The following is a 27,633-nucleotide window of genomic DNA, read 5'->3' on the forward strand; positions in this document are numbered from 1 at the left end:
TCTGAATTTACGAACACCCTAATATATTCAGGTCGGGAAGTCGGAGCTCTAGAAATATGCCCGAGGTCCCGACGTAAAATTCCGAGTTGGATGCCTGTTCCAAACATTTTTTTTCCAGTGGGAGGTCGTTTTTTTCACGAGTTCCCAGTTATCTCGAGTGCTCTAAAGTCAGATATTTCTGAGTTCCCAGTTGTTTTGAACGCAGCATTACCAAAACAAAGACATGGCGGACAATTTCGCTCGCTCCGAAACTTAAACCAGTCGTAGCCACCAACTTCAATGACAATAAACATCCAATTGAAATGCGAATCTGACATTCCCGTGCCCCAAGAACATTGTCACCGATGAGCTATAGTGTTTGATTCATATCAGCCGTTTTCTAATAAAACAACTCAGCTAGCTAGCGAAATGCTAATTTGCGACGTTAGCTAGACTTGCGTTGCGAGTTCATAGGGAAATATGCTTCAGGATCAGCGGGTTAGATCTTCCACCATGGGTAACAACACCAGCTACTAGTTGGTTTTCAGCCACATATGTTCAACTCATAGCTTGTTTATCCAGTGACCACCGCATTTAGAAGGATAGCTACTGACTGAATCGTAGCTAGCTCGCATATTGGCCATGCAGTAAGTAGATAATTGTGAACGCCAAAAGACAGCTATCTAGCCAAAAGATCAGACACAATAATGTATATAAACCCTAGATTGTAAATGCTATGTATTGGCCATTGAGAGGCTTTGAAGCCACCGTTCGGCTACATTGTCACTCCCCTCCATATTAATACATTGAATTCCAGTGTTTCAAGGACAAAGTACATGTATTTAAGTATTTGTGTTGTTGTAATGAGGACAGTAATCTAAAAATATAATACTTTAAATAAATGTTTAGTGCACATAATATAATGTAACGACTCTGCAGCTCGAGCATGCTTTTGGAGCAGTCGATAGCGCGCTGGAATTCGGGCTAGTAGGTCGAGGGTTCGAGGCCTACTCCCTGCTTGTTTCCTTGCAATAATTTAAAAGTATGTATGTAGTTGTATGAATAAATGTGGCAAAAACGAATGTAGATATTAAGAAATGCATTTCTACAGCTTCCAAAATATTTTTTTACAACGTCAGTTAGGTGCCAAGATGGAGGCACGGAGGCTTCAACACAGCGCCCCCTAACGGTCATCTAGTGTAAATAAATAATTGGTTAGACATAATTACACCATCGGCAACAATAACTGGCGACAAATATTTTCAATGTAGTTTATCCACTGACCACCGCATTTAGGAGGATAGCTAGTTAGCGAGTTTACTGGCCAGGTAGTACACACTAACTAATCGTGGATGCATTACCTATTCTTTGATACATTTGGGTTAACTTTCTTACATAAAGCAACACATACCAGAGCGTTTGTGGAACGGTAAAAATAACAATTAGTGTGCTCGTTCTTTTAACGATTGGACAGTTAAGCTAAAATAGATTGGTAGGTAGCTGCTGATGCTTTTATTTCCCAATTAATTTGGTGATCAAGCTGAAGCTGGGTTTCACGATTGGTCGGTGTGGCGTCACGCACTCAAGTAGGCTCAACCAATCACCCAACGGGATCTATGTCGAGACTCATGACTATTCATACCCTCTTACCCCGCCTTCTTACGTATCTGCAAGCCCTCCAGGAAGTGTTGAAAAAAATAGTATTGAATATCTCCCTTTTCGACCAATAGCGTATAAGCCTGTTTCCATTCCGGTCAATGGAGCTTCACTAAATACATTAAGTGGGCGGACTAAATAGCACAGCAACGGAACAAAACGCAGATTTGTAAAACGTAGGTGTTAACTGCCTCATTCGCTTAAACTGTGACGTCGATCCATCTATTTACGGTATGCGGAAAAAAGCACAATTTAGATGTTGCTGAACGAATTTACAGTCACGCGCCAGTGCTTTGACAGGCAGTGTGTGATTGTCCGTTTCATTACTAGTTACCCGAGTAGATATTCACTCTTCTGAACAATTGATTTTGTGGCATGTCGAGCACAAACTGATAAGATAGGAGTCTAAATGCCAGACGTTGGAAAGTGTGTCATTAATTGAAGGTACAGTATACTACTTCTCAATGTTAATATGCAAATCATAATCATGCTTAAAGTTAGTATGCTGGTGTCAGGAAACACACCAAATTTAGCAAGTGTCTCAAACTGAGCTGGCTAGCAAGTGTCTCTCAAACTGAGCTGGCTAGCAAGTGTCTCTCAAACTGAGCAACCCTGTTGTAATTTCTCCAACATCTTAACTGTTGCAATTATTGTCATAACGCGTCGTATCATAATCTCGTGTTCATTTTGTTTAGTGTTGACCGTTTCCAGTAAACACCTCAAGTCAACAAGTCCGCTGACGATGGCCAGCAGGGATGCCAGTGAGAACACCCCTCTTTTGGACAGCAGCTCTGTGTGCAGGACTGTGTCAGTGTTCCAGGGCAGAAGACTGGCGTGTGCAACGATTCTGCTTGCAGAATCATTGGAACGAGTCGCATTCTATGGCATCACTTCCAACCTGGTTCTTTTCCTTAACAGTAGCCCATTTTATTGGGATGGGACTGAGGCCAGCCAGGCCCCCCTGATGTTCATGGGGGTTACATACCTGATCTCACCATTTGGTGGCTGGCTGGCTGATGCATATCTGGGCAAGTTCTGGACAATTGCTGGCAGTTTGATTCTATACTTCCTTGGCATGCTGTTTTTCCCATTTATCACTTATGACTACTCCAGGAATGCCCTATGTGGTGATGAAATTGCATTTCCAGTGCAACCTGCAGAGTGTTTGAGCTCAAACAGTACTCCTCCAAGCAATGTGACCTGCCCCACACGGGCACCTTACTGTGGGCCAGTGATCTACATGGGCCTTGTTCTCATCGCCCTAGGTGTAGGAACAGTAAAGTCCAACATCACTCCATTTGGGGCCGACCAGGTACAGTAAAGCTTATGAATAAGACTTCTTCAGAAGGGCTTCTAAGGTCAAAATGAAAACTCAATGAATGTATTGTACTTTACACTGTTGCTAATGCATTGTTGCTAATGTTATCCCATATGTGAGTTTAAGAGAATATATATATAACAGCCTAATTTATAAAGTCTGAAAGGTTCTGAACATGATCTTACATTGGTCAGCCTTGTATATGGACTGAAATGGTAGTTGTGGAATAGGCTAAATGTTGATCTAGTACGCCTGTCATCTCTCTACATTTACCACGAACTCAATCAGCCAGGCCCCTGCTGGTTTACCCTTTTGTAATTTTCATCATGAAGTTACATTTGGGTAATGCCATCCATCAGGTCTGGTCAACACACCAGTCATCTAAGGCTGAGAAGAATGCTAGATGAGTAATTGTACATCAATTTAGGAAGTGAAACTCACATTTGTCCTGTTAAGTTTCTCATCACAATTCTAGATTAGGCCTACCTGTAAGACCCTTAATGAAAGAGGAAAGCCCATTTCAGTGGGAAATCTGATCTAGCTAACCCAGGCTGTCCCAAAATGTTTTCAGAGTTGGTGACTGATTAGCATAGATTTCAATCCCATTGTCTTTTACCACATTTCTGATGGGTGATTGGTTTAGATTTGTTTCATTTTGATTGCCCAAGTTTCTATGGGATTCACAAAGTAATATTGAGGAAAAAAGGTAAATGCCACTGAGCAGGATTCATAGAAATCTTGTTCACCTGTAAAACGTGATTAGATTAGCCTATTCATAAATTACTAGAAATAACATTGCTTTTCACAAAGTTCTCTTCCCATTTTTTTGTCAAGCACGGAATAAAAGGAAGATGTTAGCACTGTTTATCACGTGGATGTTATACACTCATTCGCTGCCATTGAATGATGGGATATACAATAAAATGTTTAATATAATTAGGGTGTTTCTCTTATTAGATAGCAATGTTAGGCCTATGTCTTCAGTTTGATATGATACTACTATTCTGTTTTGTTTCCTAAAGATGCTCATGGAGAGCAGAATGCCATGACAATCCCTTTTGCCTCACAGGTAAAAGATCGTGGCCCAGAGGCCACTCGCAGGTTCTTCAACTGGTTCTACTGGTGCATCAACCTGGGTGCCATCTTGTCCCTGGGTGGTGTGGCCTACATCCAGCAGAACATCAACTTCCAATTGGGGTACATAATTCCAGCTGTGTGCCTGGGTGTCTCTTTCCTGGTGTTCCTGCTGGGGCGCACAGTCTTCATCAACAAGCCTGCTGACGGTAGTGCCTTCACTGACCTGTTCAAGATCCTGGTTTATGCCTTCTGCAACACACAGCCCAAAGAGCCCAACCTGCTACGGTAAGAGGGGCCAGGCAGATCACTGCTGTTACTAAAGCCCCGTTTCCAATGGCACATACAATTAGGGCCAAATTCAAGGTGGCTCAAATGGATATCTCAAATTCAAGCTAGGTAGAAGGAAATCCGGGCCAGCGCAGCCCAGTTTCACAACTGGTGCCAGCTCAATTAGAATTCTAGCTGGTGACGCCTTTTACTTTTCAGCCACCGAGCTGATCACGGGTGTCTCCAAGGTGGCATAGCAGTTCAGACGTCTTTTGTCCTCGTCTTGTCGTGTCCTGTATATATATGTGTGTATATATATATTTACAACTTTTTTATACACATTTTATTTTTATTTTCCATCAACTCATCTTCAAAACACTCTCCTGCAACCCGCCTCACCAATTTATATTTATAAAAAAGTATTATTTACCTCAAATCTGTAATCCTCCAAGAAGCTAGCCAGAAACTCCAAGAAGCTAGCCTGAAACTAGCCAGAAGCTAATCCAGAAGCTAATCAGAAGCTAGTTAGCTTCTTTACTGGCAAATCGTTAGTATTCAGCTAACCACAGTTTGTGGTCATCAGCTATCCTTTAGCTCGAATCTATCGCCAGTTCTGTACGGCGCGGCTCGGAACGGAACATACCGGACCAATTTCTCTCCATGTCCCTGGATTTCAACTGCTCTCTGGACATTCATACCCGGATCTCACAGCTAGCTAGCTGCTATCCGTGTGACTATCGGCCTTCGTCGATTCCGGAGCAAACATAAATTATTCTGGAGCTAGCCAGCTCCGTCAATCACTCCTGAGTTCCATCAATCACTCCTGGGCTGCAGTCACCTATCCGGACCCGTTTTACTGCCTACGCGGAGCCCCACCGGGCCTTCACAACTGAACTGCCGACGTTATATACCCGAAGGAAATCCGGCTGGCTCCTCCGTCGCGACGTTACCTGAACGCCCATCTGCGGCCTGCTAACCGGTAGCTGTCTTACCGGCTGCTATCTGAATAGACAATCGGACAATTTATTTATTTTTATTATTATTATTATGTTTTCTTCTTGGGCCTCTATAACTATATCTATTGTTTTTATTTTTGTTGTTGTTGTGTGATTTGGATTAATCCCCTCTACCACACGGAACCCCACTAAATCTACTGACGGAACGCAAGAGGTGGCTAACAACAGACCTCCATCCTATGCTAGCTTGCTACCGATGGCCTGGCTAGCTGTCTAAATCGCCGTGACCCCCCAACCAACCTCTCCACTCACCGGACACTTTTGATCACTCGACTAAGCATGCCTCTCCTTAATGTCAATATGTCTTGTCCATTGCTGTTCTGGTTAGTGTTTATTGGCTTATTTCACTGTAGACCCTCTAGTCCTGCTCACTATACCTTATCCAACCTATTAGTTCCACCACCCACACATGCAATGACATCTCCTGGTTTCAATGATGTTTCTAGAGACAATATCTCTCTCTTCATCACTCAATACCTAGGTTTACCTCCACTGTATTCACATACTACCATACCTTTGTCTGTACATTATACCTTGAAGCTATTTTACCGCCCCCAGAAACCTCCTTTTACTCTATGTTCCAGACGTTCTAGACGACCAATTCTCATAGCTTTTAGCCGCACCCTTATTCTACTCCTCCTATGTTCCTCTGGCGATGTAGAGGTGAATCCAGGCCCGGCAGTGCCTAGCTCCACTCCTATTCCCCAGGCGCTCTCTTTTGACGACTTCTGTAACCGTAATAGCCTTGGTTTCATGCATGTTAACATTAGAAGCCTCCTCCCTAAGTTTGTTCTATTCACTGCTTTAGCACACTCTGCCAACCCGGATGTTCTAGCTGTGTCTGAATCCTGGCTTAGGAAGACCACCAAAAATTCAGAAATTTTAATTCCAAACTACAACATTTTCAGACAAGATAGAACTGCCAAAGGGGGCGGTGTTGCAATCTACTGCAAAGATAGCCTGCAGAGTTCTGTCCTACTATCCAGGTCTGTACCCAAACAATTTGAACTTCTACTTTTAAAAATCCACCTCTCTAAAAACAAGTCTCTCACCGTTGCCGCCTGCTATAGACCACCCTCTGCCCCCAGCTGTGCTCTGGACACCATATGTGAACTGATTGCCCCCATCTATCTTCAGAGTTCGTGCTGCTAGGCGACCTAAACTGGAACATGCTTAACACCCCAGCCATCCTACAATCTAAACTTGATGCCCTCAATCTCACACAAATTATCAATGAACCTACCAGGTACCTCCCCAAAGCCTTAAACACGGGCACCCTCATAGATATCATCCTAACCAACTTCCCCTCTAAATACACCTCTGCTGTCTTCAACCAAGATCTCAGCGATCACTGCCTCATTGCCTGCATCTGTAATGGGTCAGCGGTCAAACGACCTCCACTCATCACTGTAAAACGCTCCCTGAAACACTTCTGCGAGCAGGCCTTTCAGACCTGGCCGGGGTATCCTGGAAGGATATTGATCTCATCCCGTCAGTAGAGGATGCCTGGATATTTTTTTAAATGCCTTCCTAACCATCTTAAATAAACATGCCCCATTCAAGAAATTTAGAACCAGGAACAGATATAGCCCTTGGTTCTCCCCAGACCTGACTGCCCTTAACCAACACAAAAACATCCTATGGCGTTCTGCATTAGCATCGAACAGCCCCCGTGATATGCAGCTGTTCAGGGAAGCTAGAAACCATTATACACAGGCAGTTAGAAGAGCCAAGGCTCGATTTTTCAAGCAGAAATTTGCTTCCTGCAACACTAACTCAAAAACGTTCTGGGACACTGTAAAGTCCATGGAGAATAAGAACACCTCCTCCCAGCTGCCCACTGCACTGAAGATAGGAAACACTGTCACCACTGATAAATCCACCATAATTGAGAATTTCAATAAGCATTTTTCTACGGCTGGCCATGCTTTCCACCTGGCTACTCCTACCCCGGTCAACAGCACTGCACCCCCAACAGCAACTCTCCCAAGCCTTCCCCATTTCTCCTTCTCCCAAATCCATTCAGCTGCAAAATCTGGACCCCTACAAATCAGCCGGGCTAGACAATCTGGACCCTTTCTTTCTAAAATTATCTGCCGAAATTGTTGCCACCCCTATTACTAGCCTGTTCAACCTCTCTTTCGTGTCGTCTGAGATTCCCAAAGATTGGAAAGCAGCTGCGGTCATCCCCCTCTTCAAAGGGGGGGACACTCTTGACCCAAACTGCTACAGACCTATATCTAACCTACCGTGCCTTTTCTAAGGTCTTCGAAAGCCAAGTCAACAAACAGATTACCGACCATTTCGAATCTCACCATACCTTCTCTGCTATGCAATCTGGTTTCAGAGCTGGTCATGGGTGCACCTCAGCCCCGCTCAAGGTCCTAAACGATATCTTAACCGCCATCGATAAGAAACATTACTGTGCAGCTGTATTCATTGATCTGGCCAAGGCTTTCGACTCTGTCAATCACCACATCCTCATCGGCAGACTCGACAGCCTTGGTTTCTCAAATGATTGCCTCGCCTGGTTCACCAACTACTTCTCTGATAGAGTTCAGAGTGTCAAATCGGAGGGTCTGTTGTCCGGACCTCTGGCAGTCTCTGGGGGTGCCACAGGGTTCAATTCTTGGACCGACTCTCTTCTCTGTATACATCATGATGCTGCTGGTGAGTCTCTGATCCACCTCCTACGCAGACGACACCATTCTGTATACTTCCTGCCCTTCTTTGGACACTGTGTTAACAACCCTCCAGGCAAGCTTCAATGCCATACAACTCTCCTTCCGTGGCCTCCAATTGCTCTTAAATACAAGTAAAACTAAATGCATGCTCTTCAACCGATCGCTACCTGCACCTACCCGCCTGTCCAACATCACTACTCTGGACGGCTCTGACTTAGAATACGTGGACAACTACAAATACTTAGGTGTCTGGTTAGACTGTAAACTCTCTTTCTAGACCCATATCAAACATCTCCAATCCAAAGTTAAATCTAGAATTGGCTTCCTATTTCGCAACAAAGCATCCTTCACTCATGCTGCCAAACACCCTTGTAAAACTGACCATCCTACCAATCCTTGACTTTGGCTATGTCATTTACAAAATAGCCTCCAATACCCTACTCAACAAATTGGATGCAGTCTATCACAGTGCAATCCGTTTTGTCACCAAAGCCCCATATACTACCCACCATTGCGACCTGTACGCTCTCGTTGGCTGGCCCTCGCTTCATACTCGTCGCCAAACCCACTGGCTCCATGTCATCTACAAGACCCTGCTAGGTAAAGTCCCCCCTTATCTCAGCTCGCTGGTCACCATAGCATCTCCCACCTGTAGCACACGCTCCAGCAGGTATATCTCTCTAGTCACCCCCAAAACCAATTCTTTCTTTGGCCGCCTCTCCTTCCAGTTCTCTGCTGCCAATGACTGGAACGAACTACAAAAATCTCTGAAACTGGAAACACTTATCTCCCTCACTAGCTTTAAGCACCAACTGTCAGAGCAGCTCACAGATTACTGCACCTGTACTTAGCCCAAACAACTACCTCTTTCCCAACTGTATTAATTTTGCTCCTTTGCACCCCATTATTTTTATTTCTACTTTGCACATTCTTCCATTGCAAAACTACCATTCCAGTGTTTTACTTGCTATATTGTATTTACTTTGCCACCATGGCCTTTTTTGCCTTTACCTCCCTTCTCACCTCATTTGCTCACATTGTATATAGACTTGTTTATACTGTATTATTGACTGTATGTTTGTTTTACTCCATGTGTAACTCTGTGTCGTTGTATGTGTCGAACTGCTTTGCTTTATCTTGGCCAGGTCGCAATTGTAAATGAGAACTTGTTCTCAACTTGCCTACCTGGTTAAATAAAGGTAAAATACAAATAAAAAAAACTGCTGGATGCTGTCAACATTTTTAGTTAGCTAGCTTGTCTGGGCTTGTTGCTGTTAGCTAGCACATGGACAAGCACTACTGCAGTAGTCACACATGGTGCAAATTACCACCATAGCTGGATCCTTCATTCATTTTTGTACTACACAAACTTTTATAAGAAAAGTCAGCTCTCGAATGCTAGCTACCCTGTTATGCCTGTTATGCTACCCGGTTAGCGCAACGGCGCTAACCGTTTACCTAGCTAGCTAATGTCAGCAAGCTACATACATGGCTGAGTCTGGCTGGAACTGGCAGGAGTATAAGTAATGTTATTTACTGCATGGTGAGGGTGAATTAAAGTCTTCATCTTGCTAGCTAGTAACATTAGCTAAGCTAGCTGCAGTCACATATTGGGTACCTAGCAACATGACATAATTTGTCATTTCTGGAGGCAGTCTACTTAGCCCAACCTGGGTTGACTTCAGAATTCCAATGGAAATGCGTCTTTAGTAGTATCAGTATCTATATGTAGGCTAGATAAAAGGTGTGGAAGAGGCTGTGCTCTCTGATCTCAATGGAAACACAATCTTGACTTTGTAGCAAACATGTTCTAATCTACTTTGGGAGTAAAAAAGAAGGCTATGTTATGGTTGTTCTCTAATCCAAGATAGTACCACACCACTAGGTGTTGATCGTAGCTCTTTATGTAAGGTGACCAGATTTCTGACATTAAAACCGGGGACATTTCCAGTTCGGCGGTCAATCTATCATTAAAATATCCAATGTTATTATCTATGAAATAAAAAATGGGGACAATTCCGGTTTCATGTATTTAGTCTTAACAGGCACACTGTGATAGACAGAGAGAACAACTATATTACAGAAACACTCAGACAAGACAGAACTGTCTGATCTGAACAGCCATTCAGTGGTCCTGGTAGAATAAGAGCAGAAGAGAACATGAGCAAAATTTAAAAAACAGACAATAGTATATGTGAAATACACTGCTCAAAAAGTAAAGGGAACACTTAAACAACACAATGTAACTCCAAGTCAATCACACTTCTGTGAAATCAAACTGTCCACTTAGGAAGCAACACTGATTGACAATACATTTCACATGCTGTTGTGCAAATGGAATAGACAACAGGTGGAAATTATAGGCAATTAGCAAGACACCCCCAATAAAGGAGTGGTTCTGCAGGTGGGGACCATAGACCACTTCTCAGTTCCTATGCTTCCTGGCTGATGTTTTGGTCACTTTTGAATGCTGGCGGTGCTTTCACTCTAGTGGTAGCATGAGATGGAGTCTACAACCCACACAAGTGGCTCAGGTAGTGCAGCTCATCCAGGATAGCACATCAATGCGAGCTGTGGCAAGAAGGTTTGCTGTGTCTGTCAGCGTAGTGTCCAGAGCATGGAGGCGCTACCAGGAGACAGGCCAGTACATCAGGAGACGTGGAGAAGGCCGTAGGAGGGCAACAACCCAGCAGCAGGACTGCTACCTCCGCATTTGTGCAAGGAGGAGCACTGCCAGAGTCCTGCAAAATGACCTCCAGCAGGCCACAAATGTGCATGTGTCTGCTCAAACGGTCAGAAACAGACTCCATGAGGGTGGTATGAGGCCCCGACGTCCACAGGTGGGGGTTGTGCTTACAGCCCAACACCGTGCAGGACGTTTTTCATTTGCCAGAGAACACCAAGATTGGCAAATTCGCCACTGGTGCCCTGTGCTCTTCACAGATGAAAGCAGGTTTACACTGAGCACATGTGACAGACGTGACAGTCTGGAGATGCCGTGGAGAATGTTCTGCTGCCTGCAACATCCTCCAGCATGACCGGTTTGGCGGTGGGTCAGTCATGGTGTGGGGTGGCATTTCTTTGGGGGGCCGCACAGCCCTCCATGTGCTAGCCAGAGGTAGCCTGACTGCCATTAGGTACCGAGATGAGATCCTCAGACCCCTTGTGAGACCATATGCTGGTGCGGTTGGTCCTGGGTTCCTCCTAATGCAAGACAATGCTAGACCTCATGTGGCTGGAGTGTGTCAGCAGTTCCTGCAAGAGGAAGGCATTGATGCTATGGACTGGCCCGCCCGTTCCCCAGACCTGAATCCAATTGAGCACATCTGGGACATCATGTCTCGCTCCATCCACCAACGCCACGTTGCACTGTCCAGGAGTTGGCGGATGCTTTAGTCCAGGTCTGGGAGGAGATCCCTCAGGAGACCATCCATCCTCATCAGGAGCATGCCCAGGCGTTGTAGGGAGGTCATACAGGCACGTGGAGGCCACACACACTACTGAGCCTCATTTTAAGGACATTACATCAAAGTTGGATCAGCCTGTAGTGTGGTTTTCCACTTTAATTTTGAGTGTGACTCCAAATCCAGACCTCCATGGGTTGATACATTTGATTTCCATTGATAATTTGTGTGTGATTTTGTCAGCTCATCCAACTATGTAAAGAAAAACGTATTTAATAAGAATATTTAATTCATTCAGATCTATGATGTGTTATCTTAGTGTTCCCTTTATTTTTTTGAGCATTGTACTTACCAATCTCATTGTCTTATTTCTTAATTAAGTTGTTAACTACATAATATACTTATACCAACCTAATCTGTATATTTCTCAGCAGAATGTATCTTCTTCAAGATTGCTCTGTCTTTGGCCAGCTTTTCCATGAACTCCTGGCAGGGGAGGTTGAAGTTCGTCTTCACAATAAGCATGGTCTTGATGGTAGGAACAGTGAACCTATTTCTTGCTGCTGTCCATATATCATTCATTTGGGAGAACACTCTCTCGACTGGTGCATTACTTCCAGATAAGCACTTGACAACAGATGCTAATCTAGCCACGTTAGTGTGGGATGTCATTCTCTTTGAAGTTTGTAACCACCGTGCTCCATCTCTGACTAAGCGGTATCTCCAATGTTTTCCATTGTTCAAGCGATTTCCCCCCTTTAGGAACTCTTGCAGGCCAGTAACCTCATCAAACAATGCATCCTCATTGATGGTCATATTGGGGCATTTTTCCTGCAGTGTGCCTGCTGCCTTCTGGATCTCTTCATGCTGAGGTTGCCTTTTTAAAAGGAGACAATGTAAATATTTTAGATTATCTGTGTGCTTTCCCCATGCTTGCAAGTAGTTCACAGCCACAGTGAAAAATGATTGGGATGTTTTGAGAGCTCTCTTTAGACATTGCTCCATTTCCCTCTAGCTCTCTCAGAAGTCCTCTGACCAAAACTGGAATGAAGTTGTCATCACATCTTGCAGTCAATTTTGCCTCAATGTTTCTCAGAATTGCAGCTGACTCCACAGCACAGCAGTCCTGTTATTCAAGCATCTTGATAATGTCACTGAATACGGTCAAGTTTCCATGGACAAAGGCCAGCCAAAGTTCAGTCAGTGGATCTTCGAACATTGCTCGCAGGACAACAGGGCATTTGTCTTCAGAAAGAATGGCACATACCTTTTAAGCACTCTTTCTAGAGCAGGGAGCATGGACAGCCAGCGAACATAGCTGTGTACTAAAATGTTATGGTAGTCCTGGCCAACAAACTCACAAAAGCTCTTCAGTCTTCTACTCTGATGGTGAAAATATGAAACTATCCAAATATCTTTGAGCAGGTACTCAACATCAAGGGGAATCATATCCAAAGCTGTTCTGGCTGTGTTATGAATGATGCCAATCCCCTCCCGCTGCAGAGCATTTTTAACTTTGGTATGGACATTGACCCTCCCCAGCCTATTCAGACCTCTAAAGTTGGTATTTGTGTTGTTGGCAGAGAATGCCACAACTTTGTTTTGCAGGTTACATTTTTGGATACTGGCAGCAGCTTTACATGTCCATGATTGGACGCATCAATGGACAGGGACACAAATTCAACGTGGTCTATGTCCTGTTACCAAAGTAGTTGCCCATGGTGCTAACACGTTACTCACTATGGCTTCACATTTTGTCCGAGCACATGTAGACTTCGGCTCATAAAGCTTTCGTGTCAGTTGTGCTGTGCAGTCCATAGATCTGTAACTATGATTGTGTCGCATAGTGTGGTATGCTAAGACACCCTCCTGCACAGCTAAAGCATATTCTTCTTGGGAAGGCTACCTTCTTGAAGAATGTGGTGACAGAGGGCATACCAACATGGGCAATCAGAGGGGATTTATGCTTTTTTTGTCTGATGTTCTACCACTGCCGTTCTTCCCCCGCTGCCAATTGGAAAAGAGGAATTACAAAGGGTGCAGTTAACCATTCTATCATCTTGACCTGAGCGTATAAATGGAAATTCTCTCATGTCATTAAAATGGCATTTCTGTTTATTGGAAAGAGTCATTGTACCTCCTATCTGCTCTTCTTACTCTCAACTTTTTCTTCTCCTCCAATCTTTCTCCACTTGTCTTCCTGCTTTTTCTTCCTTTCCACCTCACTCTTCCACACTCTCCTCGCTTCACTCTTTTTACTCCCTTAACTTCTTGGCACACCGATCCCTTTAGCAGGATCATTTTCGCCAACAGCTGCTGAATTGCAGAGCGCCAATTTTTAAATTACTAAAAATATTTAATTTTCACTGAAATCACAAGTGCAATATAGCAAAACACAGCTTAGCTTGTTGTTAATCCACCTGGCTTGTCAGATTTCAAAAAAGCTTTACAGCAAAAGCTATCCAAGCGTTTATGTTAGGACATCTCTCTCAGGAGCCAAAACATTACAAACAGCTAGCAGCAAAGTAGATTGGTCAGAAAAGCAATAAAATGAATGACTTACCTTTGATCTTCAGATGTTTACACTCATGAGACTCCCAGTTACACAATAAATGTTCCTTTTGTTCAATAAAGATAATTTTTATATCCAAAATACCTCCATTTGGTTGGCGCGTTTTGTTCAGAAATCCACAGGCTCGAGCGGTCACGATGGGGCAGACAAATTCCAAATAGTATCCGTAAAGTTCGTAGAAACATGTCAAATGTTTTTTATAATCAATCCTCAGGTTGTTTTTACAAAAAATAATCAATAATATTTCAACCGGACCGTAGCCTTTTCAATAGGAGAGAGAGAGAGAAAATGTCTGCTCCAAGCTGTTGCGCATGCAAAACTCTGCTGGCACCCAGCCATCTACTGATGCGATGTGATCTTTCTCTCATTTTTCAGAATAAAAGCCTGAAACCGTCTAAAGACTGTACACACCATGTGGAAGCCATAGAGAAAGGAATCTGGTTGATTTCCCTTTAAATGAAGGGAAGGCATGCAATGGAACAGAGGTCTCAGGAAAAACAGCACTTCCTGGTTGGATTTTCCTCAGGTTTTTGACTGCAATATCAATTCTGTTGTACTCTCAGACAATATTTTTACAGTTTTGGAAACTTTAGTGTTTTCTATCCTAATCTGACAATTATATGCATATTCTGGGCCTGAGAAATAGGCAGTTTCATTTGGGTATGTTTTTCATCCAAACATCAAAATACTGCCCCCTACACTAATATATAGTACACTATTAGAAAAAATACTTCAGTTAACAGATTCCCATTGCTTGCCCCATTTTTGTATTTTATCTAAAAAAATGGTTTGCAATAATAAATTGGCAGGCTCTGTAATCATATCTTTAACTTTCCTCCTATCTTTCACGCTTCTTCCTATCCAGTCTTCCTCCTCTCCACTCTCTAACAGAAAACATTTCGCTAATGTATCCATGAAAATGTCAAAATATATTTTCACACTACTTATAATGCCAAATCATTAAAATTGTAATCTACAAAAATATTCTCATAAGTAATTGTGCATTATTTTAATATAATCATATTTTCAAAATAGCCCGTCCACTGCATGTTTACGTTTTTTAACCTAGTTACCATGACAGTGGCTGGCAACCTAGCTAGATAACTTAGTCGACATAGGTTATGCTAGCTAACATTAGCTATTTAAGACCTTATAAAGCAGAGCATCTATCTATATAATAAATTGTGACATCATTCGCTAGTATCTCAAACAAGTAACTTTGTTTGTGGTAATGTTGTGGATTCACTTGACACTTGCTAGCTTCTGGCTGAGTTTTCCACAGCAGTTTTCTCTAAAACTAGCACGAGCAAGAAGTTAGAAGAAGAAGAGTGAATGAAGCTGATATAGCTAGCAGCCCCCTCTGCTGGACAAAACAAGCACAACGCGATTGAGACATCAACCGGTAGGCTCTGCTGCCCGGTCTTGCCACGTATAATATTATTTCACTTTGCAGTCTGTTTTTAACGCACAGTTAAAAACGGGGACATTTCCGGGGACAGCTCCAGCCGGGGACATGCCACCAAAAACGGGGACTGTCCCTGGAAAACGGGGACGTCTGGTTACCCTATCTTTATGTTAAACCCTTCTTTGATCCCCAGCCTGTACTTTTTTTTTGTGGTCTTCCCTGGCATTCATCATCATTCATTGTGGAGGAAGTTATTCTGAAGTGCTGTTGCTTGACTTTGAACCTAAGTAGCACAATCAGTTCAAGAACTTAACATTGTTTAAGTTGGCCAATCCTACAGCGTTTCAAGAATTCCTTATTAAGGCTTTTTCTCAAGAGATAGGGATTATAGGCTTTAGTAGAAAATGGGTCCTTTTGCCAGAAGTGCCATTATTTAAAGGAGAGACATAAACAAAAAAGGCCTGATTTAAATCTCTTATATCCAGCATTTAGTTTAATGGTAGCTGAGTTTATGTTTAAGGAATATTTACAGAATTGTACGGCCCCTATCAAAACGTGCAGTAGCTGCTTTGTAGATCTTTTTAAAGTTGTTCAATTGTGTTATTCTTCTCTTGTTAAGGGCTAAGCCAACCATGCTTGATGGAGCTAAGGTGACTTATGGAGGGAGATTCCCTGAGGAGAAAGTGGAGGAGGTGAAAGCACTGCTGAAAATTCTTCCAGTGTTCTTTGCTCTTATCCCATACTGGACTGTGTACTTTCAGGTAAGAGATATGTATTAACCTCTCCTCCTTATGGTAACAAAGCAGCTTTAGTTTTTTCATAGCAACATGACGTAACATCCGCAACGGTGCGTTCGTTCACTGTTATTGCAGGCAGAATAGCATTACAACTGAAGAAATAGTGATAGTTTGGGGACTTTGAACATGTACTGTAGGCCTACGTTGCTAGTGTAATTATTTGATTTTCATTGTGCTATAGATGCAGACAACATATTTCCTCCAGAGCCTACATTTAAGGATTCCTGACACCAGCACAGGCACCAACAGCAGCGCCGGCACCGACCAGGTAAACTCAAACTGAGCCTCGGTTGATTTTTTTATTTATTATTATTCTGGAAGGTGTTAAGGCCGCCCCCAGGTGGTAAGGGTAGGCAACAACACATTGATCCTCAACGCGGGGCCCCTCCTGTACTCCCTGTTCACCCACGACTGCATAGCCAAGCATGACTCCAACACCATTAAGTTTGCTGACAACACAACGGTGCTAGGCCTGATCACCGACAACGATGAGTCAGCCTATATGGAGGTCAGAGACCAACCTCTCCCTCAACATGAGCAAGATAAAGGAGCTGATTGTGAACTACAGGAAAAGGAGGGCCAAACACGCCCCCATTCACATCGATGCGGTTCTAGTGGAGTGGGTTGAGAGCTTCAAGTTCCTTGGTGTCCACATCACCAACAAACTATCATGGTCCAAATGCACCAAACAGTCGTGAAGAGGGCACGACAACACCTATTCCCCCTCAGGAAACTGAAAAGATTTGGCATGGGCCCTCAGATCCTCAAAGTTCTACAGCTTCGCCATCGAGAGCATCCTGACCGGTTGCATCACCACCTGGTTTGGCAACTGCTTGGCATCCGACTTCTAGACGGTAGTACGGCCCAATACATTAGAGGGGCCAAGCTTCCTGCCATCCAGATTCTAGACTAGGCAGTGTCAGAGGAAGACCCCAAAAATTGTCAATGACTCCAGTAGGGCAATTGGTACCGGAGCGCCAAGTCCAGGTCCAAAGCCGTAAGACTACTGAACAATTAATCAAATGGCTACCTGGACTATTTGCATTGTTTTTTTCACTGCTGCTACTCACTGTTTATTATCTATGCATAGTCACATTACCCCTACCTACATGTACATATTACCTCGACTAACCTGTACCCCCTCGGTACCCTCTGTATATAGCCTCTTTATTGTATTGTTACTTTTTTCACTTTTAGTTTTAGTCTATTTTCTTAACTGCATTGTTGTTCTAGGGCTTGTATTTGGTGCATGTGGCAAATAAAATTTGATTTGACCCGACAAAATGTGAGTAATAGATCTGTCGTTCTCATTGAAAGCACGTCTAAAAAGCAATAGGTTCTATGTGCAGTATTTCTACGCTACTTAAGATGAGTTTTTGCGTCTTTTACATACGGTTTTGTACAGCTTCAATATCTTTTTGTATTTTTCACAGCGGTTTAAATGGTACAATGATTCTCTACATTATACTTGCTTGTTTTGTCACACAAACTGAAATTAGGCGAACTGTTTCGAATTTTAGCAACCAGGAAATGGCAGAGCAGTTTTCTGTATTGTACATCTTTAAATATTGATAATTTATTTGACTGAGACAGGCTCTGACAGAAAGACGCAGATAAAGCATCCGATCGAGCGGAACAGCACCTCTCTGTCTCAGTATGTGTAGCCCATGTATCTGATGCTGTCTTGTAAAAAAGATTATGGCATGCCATACTCTTCTCGGCCAGACAGTATCAGATACATGGGCATCATATAGTAAGACAGAGGGGCGCCGTTTCGGTCGTTTCTTTGCTTTCTCCGGTAAGATATTTTCAGCCATGCAAATTGAAGGGAAGTTGGCGGGTGCACAGTGTACTTTTTTTATTGTCCAAAATAATTCTTGCAATCATGCGGAAGTAACCTACTTTTTGAAAATACGTCATATCCAATAGGCTTAAGCAAATAAAAATTAGCCAAAATGTATATATTTTCTCCTGAAATAAAATCATTCAAAATACTTCATCAGAGCGCTCATAGAGCCACAGAGGATCATGATCTTATTATTTTTTAAATCACAAGTGCATACAGTGATTTGTCCTTTAAAAGTTGCAGTGTACTACAGCACAGCTTGCATGGTGTGGCAGAATTCTATGGCACGTTATTTAAGTGTCAACCACTGTTACCATTAATGCTATTTTGACCACCAGAGTGCATCTTTGAGAATCAGTTGATAGCCTTCAATAGTGGCTATACTAGAGATTTTACAACCTTTTTTTGTAAGAACATGGTGTATGGGACTGATTTTAAGAAATGTTGCTTAATTTGCTTAATATTATGGCGTTTCTATTCCAAGAAAAGCGAAAAACCCTCTGGGTTTCCGTTAGGATGGAACGGAAAATATGGGGCTGTGCAACAGTAGGCTACAGTACTGGGCTATTTAGCTAAAGAATCCCGTGTCGTGCGGGCACGTGGGAGACTGGGGTTCAATTCCCCGATGGGGAGGAAGGAGTAGACTGTCCTTGTAAATAAGACTTTATTCTTAACTGACTTGCCTAGTTAAATAAAGGTTACACTAAGAGCATAACATTTCTACACCCTAATTGTATAATTGCAGTACCAATACCTAAGACCTACACCACTTTTAACAGCACATTACTCAACACTAGTGAGACTCATGTCACCTACGGTAGGCCTACAGTATATGGAAAAATGTGACGTGACTCTCCACCAATAATTGCATTGAGAATTCTAAAATGAAAACCAAACGCCGCCTCATGGGTCTCCCGGTGGCGGCCGGCACAGGTATCGAACCTGCATCTGTAGCAAAGCATTTTGCACTGTGATGCAGCTGCGCCACTCTGGAAGCCCCATCCATAAATTATCAAAATACAGAGAGGTGTTGGTAAAGGTATATTGTCCTGCTATGGACTATTCTAATACTGTACATGGTGTCCAGGTCAGGATAACCAAAACATTTCTTTAATAGAAAGAATGTTGGTACTTATTTATTTTGATCCAAAGCCATGAATGAGTGAGTCACTCAGCTTTATGTAGGTGCTGGGCTATATGACTGTGCCATCAACTTGATAATATAGAATGATATTTTGGAGGTTAATTTATTATTTTTAACCAATTAAAGTGAGCGATTTGTAATCTGAATAATGCCCAAAATAATACTTGTAAAGGGCAAAAATGTATTAGGCCAAAAATGTAGTTATGTTTTTAGAGGGAGAGAAACGCTTGCCAACTGGGAGTCCCATAGGGCAGTGCACAAGGGCAGCTTGCCATAAAAAACCCAGACTATGGTTTGCAACTGCACATGGGGACAAAGATTGTACTTTTTGGAGAAATGTCCTCTGGTCTGATGAAACAGAAATAAAACTGTTTGGCCACAATGACCATCATTATGTTTGGAGGAAAAAGGTACACTCAGGTACACCAGCTCTGTCAGGAAGAATGGGCCAAAATTCACCCAACTTATTGTGGGAAGTTTGTGCAATGCTACTCAACATTTAACCCAAGTTTAACAATTTAAAGGCAATGCTACTAAATACTAATTGGGTATGTAAACTTCTGACCCACTGGGAATTTGATGAAAGAAATGAAAGCTGAAATCAATCACTCTCTCTACTATTAGTCTGACATTTCACATTCTTAAAATAAAGTGGTCATCCTAACTGACCAAAGATAGGGAATTTTTACTCTGATTAAATGTCAGGAATTGTGAAAAACAGAGTTTAAATGTATTTGGCTAAGGTGTATGTAAACTTCTGACTTTAACTGTGTGATAGGTTTATTTGGCTTATATGATTATGATGGTCATACTGCTTCTTGACAGTGTCATGAAGTGTGTTTTCTTAGTCCAAGGGTGTGTTCGTAAATTCGATCTGGAGTGCCAGAGTGTGCTCTGGGCGTTGGTAAATTCGATCTGGAGTGCCAGAGTGTGCTCTGGGCGTTGGTAAATTCGATCTGGAGTACCAGAGTGTGCTCTGGGCGTTGGTAAATTCAGAGTGTTGTGAGATTCTCTGTTCGTAAATTGGAGCGTTCAGAGCGCACTGGACACTCTGGCCGAGCAGTAGGGTTGATCCAAGCTTTCTGATCTCACAACTGCAGTCAAGCACCCAAGCTAACTGGCTAATCTGTTTTTCAAACTAGACCTTCTTAATGTACTTGTTCTCTTGCTCAGTTGTGCATCGGGGCCTCCCACTCTTTCTATTCTGGTTCGAGACAGTTTGCGCTGTTCTGTGAAGGGAGTCGTACACAGCGTTGGACGATATCTTCAGTTTCTTGGCAATGTCTCGCGTGGAATAGCCATCAGTTCTCAGATCAAGAATGGACTGACGAGTTTCAGAAAGTTATTTGTTTCTGGCCATTTTGAGCTTGTAATCGAACACACAAATGCTAATGCTCCAGATACTCAACTAGTCTAAAGAATGGCAGTTATATTGTTGCTTTTATCAGCAATACAGTTTTCAGCTGTGCTAACATAATTGCAAAAGGGTTTTCTAATGATCAGTTAACCTTTTTTTTAAATGATCAACTTGGATTAGCTAACACAACATGCCATTGGAACACAGGAGTGATGGTTGCGGATAATGGGCTTCTGTAAGCCTACAATAGTCATTTACAACATTAACAATGTCTACACTGTATTTATGATCAATTTGATGTTATTTTAATGGACAAAAAATGTGCTTTTCATTAAAATCTAAAAACCATTTCTAAGTGACTTTTGAACGGTAGTGTATACCTAGTTGATATTGGCTGCTAACATGAATGACTTTCAGCTCCAAATGCAGGTGTAAAATGCAGTTTATTTCTGTAGCCTATTTTGCGTCACCGTTTATTGCTGTAATGACAGGCTACATTTGTGCATAGATTTGCGTGTGCGGGAGTCGCACGTTTTCTACCATTCCTTTTTGGGGGTCGCGGTCAAAGTTTGGAAACCACTGGGATACATGATAGTGGCATGGATTTGGATTATAGTAATGGTAGGTAGGCTACAGTGTATATATATATATATTTTTTGCGATCTTCTATTTCGACTGGAATTGTATTGGTCATTGTTAAGTGCAGCATTTATTCCAGTTCATAATAGTTTTGCAAAATACTCATCGGATTGGGCTGCTTTCCCTTGTTCTTGTAATAATTGCTCAATAAGTCTTGTGGGTGCCCTTAATTTTGTATTATTTTTGTGTTGTTGAGCACATGCCACCCAAAATGTCTGTGCGTGGCACTGATTTACTACAATATCAAAACTTAAGAAACAAACTTCCAAACAAAAGGAAACTTCTTGGTAGGGACACTAAACAATTGACTAAATGTGGGTTTCGACCCTTATGTAGGTGTGATAACCAGCCATAAAATATCAATCTCACAACCGGTATAAATGTGTCATGAGTGTTGTGACTATTATGGCAGGTTGACAGCTGTTATGACTGTGCCATAATGTGTTGTGACACTGGGTGTCAAGTAAAGTGTTATCAAATAATGCATTAATTTGTCGTTTCTCATTCTCAGGGTGGAAACGTTTGCGTTTATTTACAACCAGCTACACTTGCGAGAAACAAATTTGGTTTATTTCATAACCATAATTTACTGGTTTAGTCCATTTTTTTCTTTGTCTTTTGTTTGGGTGCTCCATGTGAGACATGAGCATGTCTGGTTTCTCTGTCCTGTTAATGTTGAGGGAGTGTGCATGCCTGTGCACGCATATAGGAAAGTGCCTATTTGGGGATGTGATTTCTTATTGTTTTCACTCACCACTTCCAGCACTAATAAGCTGAGCTTCTCAGTAATTGTTTCTGCACCTCGCACAGTATGTCAATGAAGTCTTAAAAAAATTAAATAAAGTACATCCATTGTGAATAATAAGTTTTTCAATCTTCACCGTATTTGAAAAATACTCTTCCCCCTCTAATCACCAAGCCTCGTTGTGAAATGTACACTGGTTTGAGAAAGTCTTAGGGGGCCAGGAATTGGCTAATTGATACAATGTTGCATGTTTGCACCTCTTCCAGATGTACCCAGCTGATTTGATACAATGTTGCACTTCATTAGTGATAGACCTAGTTCAAGTCATGACGGATAGAAAGGGAGGCAGACAGGCGAAGTAGAGAGATGGATGTGATTTTTAAAGAACCTACATTTTCGTCAGGACATTCTCTGCTGTTTTTATTTGTCGGCTTTATGTATTTTTTTTTACACAGTTTACATTGGAAGTTATAGGCCTACTGCTGCATTGTGCTCTAGGCCAGGGTTCCCCAACTGGCAGCCTGCAGGCTGAATTTGGGGTGGTTTTATTTGGCCCCCAAGTTAATACTTGGGGGGGGGGGGATCTTCTTGCAGTCTACAAATGATTTGCAATTATCTTCAGGCACCCCAAACATACGCTCTAGAAAAAAGTGCCACGTGGCTGAATCTAGTTGATGATCCTTGCTCTAGACTATCTCCTGAGTTCCATGCATGCACTCATTTATTTAGCTGCCGATGGTTCACTGTGCTTCAGTGTCCATATGTTGAATTTTAACTTTTAGATTTCTATAATTTTAATTCAGATTTTTATGATAAACCAAGACACAGTGATTTTGAGAAACATGCATGTGAAAATCATAACTGGCACGCAGATCGGTAAGAAATTGTAAGCTTTTACCCCTTTTCCAATTGGTAATAGTAGTCTTGTCCCATCGCTGTAACTCCTGTACCGACTTGGGAGAGGAGTTACAGCGATGGGAGAAGACTACTATTACCAATTGGAAAAGGGGTAAAAGCTTGGCCTAGAACCCTGGCCTAGAGGCCAATTTATCTTACCGATCTGCGTGCAAGTTATGATTTTCACATGCATGTTTCTCAAAATCAGGAGATAAAAGAGTGATCATAAAAGAGCAAGGATCATCAACTAGATTCAGCCACGTGCCACTTTTTTCTAGAGCGTATGTACTGACTCGGGAGAGGCAAAGGTCGAGAGCCTGAAGCACAACCCTGCCAAGCAGCACTGCTTTTTGACACACTGCTCGCTTAACCTGGAAGGCAACCGCACCAATGTTTTGTAGGAAACACCGTACAACTGGCGACTGAAGTCCGCTTGCAAGCGCTCAGCCCGCCACAAGGAGTGGCTAGATTGCGATGGGAAAAGCATGGGCCGGCCAAACCCTCCCCAATGCTGGGCCAATTGTGCGCCGCCTCATGGGTCTCCTGGTCATGGCTGGCCGTGACACAGCCTGGGATTGAACCCAGGTCTGTAGTGACACCTCAAACACTGCGATGCAGTGCCTTAGACCACTGAGCCACTCGGGAGGCCAGAACTTGAAACTCGCATGCACCCTATGTCATTTAACAATGTCATGACAACATCATGACTGGTTGTTTAAAAGGTAATACATTTTTACAGTTAAATTACATGTCTTTATTATAAAACCCATTTAAAATGTCCCTTTAAAAAGAATGTGCCCCAGCTGATTGCTATCTGTATGTGTGCCAGCATTTGTGCTATGATGATGGTGACTGTTGCTTTGAACAAATGCTAGATACTCTCACATTTTGGCCATTACTTTTACTTGAAGGTTAAATATTACAGTTGTCTGTCCTGATTCAGAATGGGAAGGATTAGTTTCCCTGTAGAGATGAGCCAGTAGGTCGGTGATAATGCATCAGAGGCAACAGTTGGAAGCAGTCAAGGTTCCTAAAGCCCAGAGGATTAAATCAAAAGTTTGACCTAATCACATGAGCAATCTGTTTTTTTATTGCATCTCTTGTGCTTCTGTCAGACATAATGTTCCTGGGTGATGCTCTTGACTAGACTAGGCCACTCCATCTGTTGTAGTGTGTGCCCCCGTTTCTCCTAGGGAGTAGCCTATTTGAGGTGTTTGGCTAATCCACAATAATATATGCATACTGTATGACTTCAAAGGAGAGACAAGCAGCTGTTAAAGAGTGGTTTGGGTTTGTTGCTACTTGCTACTTTTAGATTCCGTTGTCTCTCTGGCGTTTGGTAAGGGAAGTGTAGAGTAAAATGTGAACTGAAACACTTGCTCTTTAACCACACATTCTAGTGTGCTAAAACATCCATCTTTAAGTCCTAAAAGAGCAAAAGCATTCCACTTATTCAGATTTCCATTTGTATTTCAATACTATCTTTCAAAACTGCTTTCAGGTGAAATTAACATTTCTCAGATAGTGATATTTATGAAAAGGTCTTAACATTTTCACGTGTCATTTAAACTGGAAATGTAATTACTTATTTTCATTCTCAGCATGCAATATCTGTTTCCAAAAAAAGGAACTGCTTTCACCCTACTCTAAGCAGTCCTTAAAATGAAAAGGGAAGTGAGATTAGATATATTTTCCTTGTAAATAAAAATGTACCTTATTTACCTTATATTTACCTTGTTTACCTTGATTAGATATATTTATGTTGTGCTCCTTAGATTCTGAGGACACATTTGAGCTGTATCTTAGAGTTGTGGTTTTATTTTTCCAGCAAACTCCTATCAAAGGTCAGGAAAAAACAAAAATATGAATGCATCATTAGTCTTCCAAAGTGCAGAGACTTCTTGAATAAAAAGCCACATTTTCCAGACTTTTGTCCACCTGTGTTTTTAAGGTGTCTTCTCTCCATACTCAGTTTAAGGGAAGAGTAGCTGTTCTCGTCTGGGCTCTTTTTCTGCTTAACATTTACCCATGTTAATGTGCTTCCTTACCCCTGTTAGTGTGCCTACTGGGGCACCTCTGCCTCTCAAACTAGATTCACCTGGGTGCAAATACTTATCCAAAACATGAAAGTATGCTTTGACACACTCCTACTGCAAAGGCACAATGTTTATATTACCAGCAGTTAGTCTAAGAAATGTAAATCGGGCAATAAATCGGGCAATAAATGGGACCATCAGATGTTTAGAACTAAAGATGTTTTGGGAGTTTAGGAGGCACTTAACATTTGAAATTCAAAATAAATCAGGCCTGCAGTTTGCTGTAGCATTGTTTCTTATTCTAGCAGAAATAACTGAATTCTAGGCTATGTTTTGAGATATATAAAAATGTTTTCCCATATTGATTTCATTTATCTAATATTTTCATGTGAATAATTACGAAGAGTATTCTGTCAATGGACTTCTAGATCTATAGCTATATTATAATTAATATTGTGCGCTCCTTCTATGGTCCTTTGCTAATGCTAATTGCTACTGCAATTATCTATTTCCCATTACACCCTAACACACTTGCTGCTGGGACATGTTAACAAACCTACAGTACATAGAAATTCTGAATTATCCTGGTCAATGATTAATTGTTCTTTGGATTGGTAGGATTCATCTTTGTATTTATAATTTAGTGAAATGCTTTCATAACTATTTTTATTTAAAATTTAACTTCAGTTCAGTTTTAGTTCTGTCCACTCGAGGGCGCCAATACAGTGTCGAGGCCATCAGCACATCCACTCTCACCCCCGAAGCACTGGACTGTAGTGCACTGACACTCTTTCTATTGTTTTTCATGCTTTGCACTTCTTGTACATATTCTCTTGTTCCCCCCTCTGAATTCCCAGCAGATCACGTTCCGCTTCCCTGCCGCCTGGCTGACAATGTTCGACGCAGTGCTTATTCTCATGCTGATCCCTCTTAAGGACAAAGTGGTGGACCCCATCCTCAAACGCAGAGGCCTGCTGCCCTCCTCCCTCAAGAGGATCGCAGTGGGGATGTTCTTCGTTATGTGTTCAGCTGTGGCGGCTGGTGAGTGGAGTACACTGAGTGCAACAGCTAACCCTTACTTATTCCGTGGCATGTCTAGAGAGACTTTAATTGTAGTTCATGCTAGTAAATCTTCCATTTAAACCACCCAACATCCTCTTCAAGCCACAGTTTCACCATTTCATACTGTTCACTATGATATGTCCCACATTTAAAGTGTCACATGTTAGGGAAAAACCCAACTCCTTGATCTCGCATCTCTCAATGATCAGTGTTGCGGTTCCTTATTCTTTGGGGGACATTACTGGGAGATGTCAGGACCAATGATGTGTATCAACCCTAGATGACTGACAGGGTGCGCTGTTTGAAGCCACTGCGCAGCCATTTTGCGCTCTCTTCCATTGTAAAATATATTGGAAGCTATAGAAATGCATTTATTAATGTCTATTCATTTTTGACAAGTATATTCTATTAGACACCTTAATGCATGTTTTTAAAAATTAGATGGCGAACAGCGCGACTAAGCTCAATGTTAAATTCAAATCTCCTTATATAAAATATAAGGTAATATAAAACATAAAAAAATAATAAAAGCATATATATTTGTACTAATGTTACTTTCCCTACTACAACAAAGAAATATGTCACTGTATGTAATTTTGTTCTTAAAATTTTATTGAAATACTTCAGAATTCCATTAATTGCTATGGAGGACTGCTCCTTCTGGGAAATGCCAATATGGCACTGTCGTTGGCCATTACATAGCATCAGCAATCCAGGGTTTATACACATCATTGGTCAGGATTCATGAGGCAAACAGGACGAGCAAGCCTATAGTGAAGATGTCATAATACCAGGCACTGTGGCAGGAAGATAAAATAAATCGACAAGCCACTCTGATTTTTTTTTTTACCAGGCGAAGAATATTTATGCTGCTAAAATTACAAAAAACGGATGAGCGTGCTTTGTAATTTTTCTAAAACAATACATGTATTACTAGTAAAAAGTAACTAATGTGGTATATTGATTGATTACATTTGTGACCTGAGTCTTTTAACCATAGTATCACAGAAGAAACAAAAATGTTCACCTGCCCCTTTAAAGGCGGGAGGTTACGTGGTAGTGTGACGCTGTTTGTGCCTGTGAGATTGAGTCTGACTAATACAAGCGTTGTCTTCTCTTCCCTAGCTGTTGAAATTCAAACATAGAAAAACAACCTAGCTTGTGAACAAAACAATGTAAATAGTCAAACACAAGGACAGTCTCACTTCAGTAGGCATTAGTTTCAAGTAAATTAGACCAACTTTTATGCATGTGTTCAGCGCTTCTAAAAATGAATATTTTACTCCATTCTTCACATGTGCACAGCCCCCAGCCAGGTAGTGTTGCAGCGTTAGGTGGAAAAGGCTATGTAGGATTCGTAGTTCTTTGACTTTGTGCAATTTTTTTTTAAATTTACCAGCTTTGAAACAAAACTGAGGAAATACTTTGAAAACAGCTACTGCAACATTTATTTTACTATAAATGTGATCATACATAACAATTTGTATTCACAAATGCGAGTACTATGGAGCCCTGACCACCCGCTAATGTGGATGGTGAAATAGACATTTTACCCATCAATTCCAAAATCATCTCGCAGGTGTCAGGTGTTAATTTTAGACCCTGCTTACCCTGAAAAACGATTGTAACCATTTCCCTGTTTGACCACTAGGTTTTATGGGTATTATGACTCATACTGTGGTATTCTGTTGCTTGGCTTTATTTTAGCAGTATGTGGATCATGTTTCAACAT

General features: G+C 41.9%; 1 protein-coding gene across 2 annotated transcripts in view; it reads left to right on the top strand.

Moving 5' to 3' along the window:
• The first annotated feature begins 1,031 nt into the window (after positions 1-1,031).
• LOC112248415 (solute carrier family 15 member 4) overlaps positions 1,032-27,633 on the top strand; it is a 48,080-nt gene continuing 21,478 nt past the window's right edge. The window contains exons 1-6 of one of the 2 annotated variants that reach the window (XM_024417418.2): positions 1,032-2,079; positions 2,331-2,947; positions 4,023-4,315; positions 15,998-16,139; positions 16,357-16,443; positions 25,700-25,880. In XM_024417418.2, the coding sequence (XP_024273186.1) occupies positions 2,378-2,947; positions 4,023-4,315; positions 15,998-16,139; positions 16,357-16,443; positions 25,700-25,880 (1,273 nt within the window). In that variant the 5' untranslated portion in view covers positions 1,032-2,079; positions 2,331-2,377. Of the gene's footprint in view, positions 2,080-2,330; positions 2,948-4,022; positions 4,316-15,997; positions 16,140-16,356; positions 16,444-25,696; positions 25,881-27,633 lie in introns of both variants that reach the window. The other variant, XM_024417417.2, reaches the window with a different exon arrangement.

The sequence above is a fragment of the Oncorhynchus tshawytscha genome, linkage group LG04 (assembly GCF_018296145.1).
Source record: "Oncorhynchus tshawytscha isolate Ot180627B linkage group LG04, Otsh_v2.0, whole genome shotgun sequence".
Taxonomy (NCBI): domain Eukaryota; kingdom Metazoa; phylum Chordata; class Actinopteri; order Salmoniformes; family Salmonidae; genus Oncorhynchus; species Oncorhynchus tshawytscha.